This window comes from Mandrillus leucophaeus, unplaced genomic scaffold, assembly GCF_000951045.1.
Source record: "Mandrillus leucophaeus isolate KB7577 unplaced genomic scaffold, Mleu.le_1.0 Scaffold268, whole genome shotgun sequence".
Taxonomy (NCBI): domain Eukaryota; kingdom Metazoa; phylum Chordata; class Mammalia; order Primates; family Cercopithecidae; genus Mandrillus; species Mandrillus leucophaeus.
Genome location: NW_012102787.1, coordinates 716,702 through 722,960, shown reverse-complemented (window position 1 = coordinate 722,960; position 6,259 = coordinate 716,702). Strand labels below are relative to the sequence as shown.

The window sequence follows — 6,259 nt, the reverse complement described above, 5'->3', positions numbered from 1 at the left end:
ACACCCCCCAATAACCTTGAGAAGGAAATTATAAAATCATCAAAATATCTCCTTTCAAAAGCTTCCTGGGTCCAGGTGGCTTGCTAAAGAATTCTTCAAAATTTCAGAAAATGTATGATTTATATGTTATAGAAACCATTCCAGAAAATAAGTGAAATTTAAAATTTAACAAATTTTGTTTATCTATTCACTAGTTAGTTGACGGACATTTTAAAAACTAGATGAGTCAGCAGTTCCACTCCTGGGATCTACCAAGAGAAATGCAAACATGTGAAAACACGAAGTCATAGTAGAAGGATGAATAACGGACCCAAGCTGGAAACAATCCAAATGTCCATCACCTGTTGATAAGATAATAAAAATGCAATGCAGCCCAGGCACAATGACTCACCCCTGTAAGTCATTGTGGGTGAGCCACCTTGGCACTTTGGGAGGCTGAGGTGGGTGGATCACCTGAGGTCAGGAGTTCGAGATCAGTCTGACCAACATGGTGAAACCCCGTCTCTACTGAAAATACAAAAATTAGCTGGGCGTGGTGGCACATGCCTATAATCCCAACTACTTGTGAGGCTGAGGCTGGAGAATCGCTTGAACCCATGAGATGGAGGTAGCAGTGAGCAGAGATCGCGTCATTGCACTCCAGCCTGGGCAACAAGAGGGAAACTCCATCTCAAAATAAAATAAAATAAAATAAATAAAAATGCAATACAACCATACTAAGGAATACTATTCAGCTCTAAAAAATGACTTAAATATAGATACAAACTATTACAACATGCTAAAACATGAGTAAACCTCAAAAACATTAGGCTATGTGAAAAAGCCAGACACAAAATACTACATCCTATTCTGTTTCTATGAAATGTCCAGAAAAGACAAACTTACAGAGTCAGAAAGCAGATCAGTGGCTACACAGGGACAGGATTTGGAGTAGAGACGGAGGGGGATAGTAGGGACCTTTCTAAAATGAGAATTTCTGCAAATCATTCTAAAATTAGTGATGGTTATACAGCTCTATAAATTTCCTAAAAATCTTAGAGTTGTATACTTAAGCTGGGTGATTTTTATGGTATGTAAATTGTACCTCAGTGAAACTGTTAAAAATAGCTAGTTATCAAAGACATACAAATTAACATCTGTAAGATATCATTTACTGATGTAAATATATATCCAGTTAGTAAGATTTAAAAAAATTTTCTGTGGTATAAAGATTCAGTTTGAGCGGCCGGGTGCGGTGGCTCAGGCCTGTAATCCCAGCACTTTGGGAGGCCGAGGCGGGCGGATCACGAGATCAGGAGATCGAGACCATCCTGGCTAACACGGTGAAACCCCATCTCTACGAAAAAAAAATACGAAAAATCAGCCGCGCGTGGTGGCGGGCGCCTGTAGTCCCAGCTACCGGGAGGCTGAGGCAAGAGAATGGCATGAACCCGGGATGCGGAGCTTGCAGTGAGCCGAGATCGCACAGCGCCACTACTCCAGCCCGGGCGACAGAGCGAGACTCCGTCTCAAAAAAAAAAAAAAAAAAAAAAAGATTCAGGGGATGGATACTGTCAAATAGTCAAATATAGTTATCGGGATATAAATTGGTAGAATGCTTTTTGAAAACAGATACTAAGAGTTATCACAATGTTAGCAGGCTTTGATTCATTCATTCTACTTGAAAAAGCTATTCCTCCAAAAATAGAGTTGTGGGCAAAGATTGCTGTAAAGAGATGTGCACTACAGAATTATTTATGATAATTCTACAAAGTAGAACAACTTAAATATCCAACATTAGAGAGATGGGTACATAAATCATATCATGTCATACAATGGAATTTAAGTAATTGGTAAAAATCATATTTTCAAAAATGACTTAATGACATGGGAGAATGCTCAAGAAATAAATGGAAATGGAAAAGTAGGATCTGAACTGTCTATATATACTAATCCTAAATGGAAAAAGGTGTCTTTTATGATGGGAAGGGTCTAAACCAAATGTTAACATTTATTTTCTGAGTGGGATAATTATGGATAATGTCATTTTCTTCTCAATACTTTTTGTTTTCTGTTTTCCTTTGTTCTTGGCAATAAGCATATATTGCTTTATCATTTGCAAATCAGAAATTTTATCAGAAAACAGTAAATGTTATTGAAAATAACAAAAATAGAATGGAAATGAATTACAACTGTCCATCTGTGCCAAATGCAGTTCTCAAGTAGGAAGCAGAAAGTCTATATAACGGTCCCGACTTGCTGAGCTTCCATTACACAAGGAAGTCAGTGATGAAGCACACTGTGCTCAGCCTTCTTCCCATTTCAGCAGAGACACAGGGACAACTAAGCCAACCTGGGGAGGGTGGTGTGTGTGTGTGTGTGTGTGTGTGTGTGTGTGTGTTTGTGCACGCAATGGTGGATCTTTAGGACTGAGATGCACTTTCCCACCTTTGAGTGATGGAGCCTCCTAACAACATAGTCACACAATGGGCCACATTTTGGCCTTATGTATTCAATGCTGTTGACCTGTTGTAAATTGCCAGCATATTTACGTTACATATAGTACCAGGATGTACATGAGTATATAAAAGCCCTGGGCTCTGAAGCATCAAAATTCTCCTTCTAGATTCCTTTTGATTTGAAAATTCAGTCTTTCCTGTAAATAAGTGTGTGAGTTGAGTTGGGGAGGCAGGGAGGAGTCAGAGGGAAAAATAGTACAACCGAAAGGAAGGGAAATGAGGAGACAGCAACTAAATTGAGGAAAGTCCAACTTTAAGTGGCCTCTGGAGCTAATGAGTAGGATATGCCCAAGCCATCCCTCTCTGAAGTCACATTATTAGCTGCTCCCCAAACATTTTCCAGCCTAACTTTTTAAATAATTAAACAAATGAAAAAGAAATCTCCTTTCTTCAAGTATAAAAGCTCCTAGGGCTTTGGTCTTTATTACTAATAAATTTCCACCAGCCCCCATCCTCTGCCTTCACAGAGTGTGGGAGAAACTGGCTGGTAACGAGATTTTTGCCACCCTGATGAGTGTGCTCATTAGGGAAGCCACTCGGTTTGAAGACCTGCCCCAGCCAATCTGATTGTAGATTTTATTGAAATAATTTTATAAACAAGTCTTCAGACAAGGTTTAGTCCTTATGAATCCTCCAAGCTCATTACTACCCTCAGGAAGAAAATTGAAGAGATAAAAATAAAAGTCTAGGATTAAAACAACACTTTCACCTTTAGGCAAAACAGTCTCCGGGGCCTTCAGATTTCTCCATCTGTAAAACAAGGATAATGATATTTCCTTCTCCAGCTCATCAGAAGAGCTAACATTAAATTCTGGAGAGCGTTCTTGGCAGTTGGGAAAGAAGGTAACTAATAAACCCGATTATTTTTAATAGCATAAGAACCTAACAATGACAAACAAATGTCTAGTCTCTCTTACGACAGGGTAAAAACAATGTGAAGGAGAGACATACATATGGTGTAATAAATCAGCCAAATATCTTGGAAATTCACCTGGCTTGAATTAGAAAGCTGTTCTCTTTCCAATATTTTCTTTGATATTAAGGGGTTTTAGTCCAGTGACATTCACCATAAAGATAATTAAATGTATTTGTGGCTGCTACTGCAGAGTCAGAGTGACCTTAGAAAGACGTTTGCATAGGAAAGCGCTCTACAGCCATCAGATATTCCCAGGTGGTGGGGAACATTTCAAAGCAGCCTGCCTCCTCCACCCCTCACCCAGTAGTCAGTCAAAAGGCAGAAGACTAAAATTCCTATTGACCACGAGCGTCTCAAGCTCAACTGGGAGGGTGTGCCTGAATTTTAAGATAATCCCACAAAGCCAAACTCAAGAGTGCACAGAAGCATCACATTTAGAAAGTGTGAAAGAGCTGGATGAAGCTCAAGAATGATCGACATATCCCTTTCTGAAGTAAGTGACAGCATCTTCTGGTTCTACCCGCTTTCTTATTTTTGCATCAAACATAAATAGTAAGTGAAGAAATGTAATTCAATAGCAGAGCTTCAGGTTCCTGAGATGAGATGAAAGGGATCCTTAGCACCAAGGCACAAAGACATGAAAAAAGGCAGAGACGAAAGGAATGGTAAAAAGCAAACTTCAGTCGGAAAAATCTTGTGTATCCGAGTGGCTGTTTTGAGCTTCACAGAGTCGTCCTGAGCATACATTATACTGGGTTTAGCTGCTTCATGTAGTATCAGATATTTCATATAAATAATTAAAAAGCCACTGGCTGCTGGGGCCAGGTTTAAATGGATTGAAAGGGAGCGTGGGTCACCTGTTTTCAGGCTGGGAGATTTAACGAGAGGGTGGACAAGGCATTGAGAGATGACGATGCTCTCGTGAAGGATTTAAGGACAGCGTCCATCTCTAAGGCTGTATTTCCACCCCCACCTCCTCCAGGCTCACCTTTCTGGCTCAAGGTTTTTCATGTGCTCTTTTTATTCTTCTTTTTTGATTCACAGCTGCCATATGCACATGTTAAGAGGCTCAAACTTGGCCGGGCGCAGTGGCTCATGCCTGTAATCCTAGCACTTTGGGAGGTCTAGGTGGGTGGATCACAAGGTCAGAAGTTCAAGACCAGCCTGGCCAAAATGGTGAAACCCCATCTCTACTGAAAATACAAAAAAATTAGCTGGGTGTAGTGGTGGGCACCTGCAATCCCAGCAACTTGGGAGGCTGAAGCAGAGAATTGCTTGAACTCGGGAGGCAGAGGTTGCAGTGAGCTGAGATCATGCCACTGCACTCCAGCCTGGGCAGCAGAGCGAGACTACATCTCAAAAAAAAAAAAAAAGAGGTTCAAACTTGCCTTTTAAAAAGTGAAGTGCCTTGCCTTGTCCTACACCGTGGCCTCTCCTTGGACACAAACAGGCAGGGAGTGTTTAAGATAACAGCCTTGCAGAGTGCAAACGGCCCCCAAAGTGGAGCCAGAGGAACCTATGAGATCATTTGGAAAAGCTTGTGAATTCACTGCCATTTGCCTACTTGGCTTCGGATGAAAAGCAAATCTTAAAGCTGCTCAAAATGTGTCTGATTCATCTGTAACTGAGAATGAGACCAATCAGGGATAAGAAGTGAGTAAAATCCTTGTGATCACAGAGCCAAGAGAGCCTATTTTAAAGCACTTAATGTATTTTTTTCTTAAAGATATATACACCAACTGTAATTAAGCTCTCCCTTTCCTTATGATCTTGGCAAGATGTTAAAAAAGAGATAGAGGGAGGGAGTCGACTTGCCAAGTGGATTTTTCTAAGCGTTCTCAGCCCTAATTAAAAGTCCTTTGTGCAAGGCCAACCAGCAATCAGATTCCTAATTAGAGTTGAGCAAACTGCCTTGGTGAACTGTGGGTTTCTTTGAACCCGGGAATCTGAGGAAAAAGTCTGTTTGTCTCAAAGGTGCCATTTTCTGAAGCACAAACACACCAAAATCCTGAAAGGCATGTCTCACAAGGGCAATGTCACAACCCTAATACTGTTCGTCGGTTACTGTTTTTGCCTTGAAATGGCTCCACGGCATCCTATATATTGCGTTGTTACCTCTGTTTTGCTTGTTGGTTACAGTATTATGATGGAATGGCGTCTTTTTAAAAACCTGTCTTCAGGATCTGGAATTATGTGACTTGAGATTTAAGTGTATTAAATGCCAGGAATTCACGGTTTGTGTCCAGAACAAAGAAGACCATTCTGCCATTAACTGGATTTCCCCTGGAGTCTTGGGAATCATAATAATGTGTACACAAGTGCTTACCACATGCGAACACAGCTCTAAGAACTCTATAAATATGAATGCATTCACCTCTCATGAGGATGCCATGAGGCAGGCTCTATTATCTCCCCTGTTTCACAGGGAGGAAACTGAGGCAGAGAGAAGTTAAAGAGGTATCTCAAAGTCACATTAGAAAGTGACGAAGCCAAGGTTGACCTGCAGTCAGTCACATTCCAGAGCCTCTGCTCTTACCTCCCAGCACTGGAGCCGTGGCATTGGACCCCCAGCCCCCGGGTCTCACGTCCCAGGTCAGAGCATCCACACAGCAGTACAACTGGGAGCGTGGCTCCATCTCCTATATACCCTGTGGGTTTCTTCCTGATTACTAGGTATGGTTTTCCAAGATCCACATTTCAAATTGAGACCTTCTGAAATGTAGGCCTTCAATAAAGAGATTATACTGAGATGTAAAAATAAAGAACATTGCTATTCTTCATTCCCAGAACTGTGGTGAAAGCAACAACAATGGCATTCTTGTCTCACCCAGTGAGAGACAAAGCA

General features: G+C 41.1%; 1 protein-coding gene across 1 annotated transcript; it reads right to left on the bottom strand.

The window, feature by feature from the left end:
- Positions 1-400: 400 nt before the first annotated feature.
- LOC105542784 (protein GVQW1-like) lies at positions 401-4,739 on the bottom strand (the record flags this gene model as incomplete). Its single annotated transcript, XM_011984461.1, has 2 exons — positions 401-514; positions 4,686-4,739. Coding segments are annotated over 2 exons (168 nt in total), but the record flags the coding sequence as incomplete, so codon positions are not given.
- Positions 4,740-6,259: the final 1,520 nt, after the last annotated feature.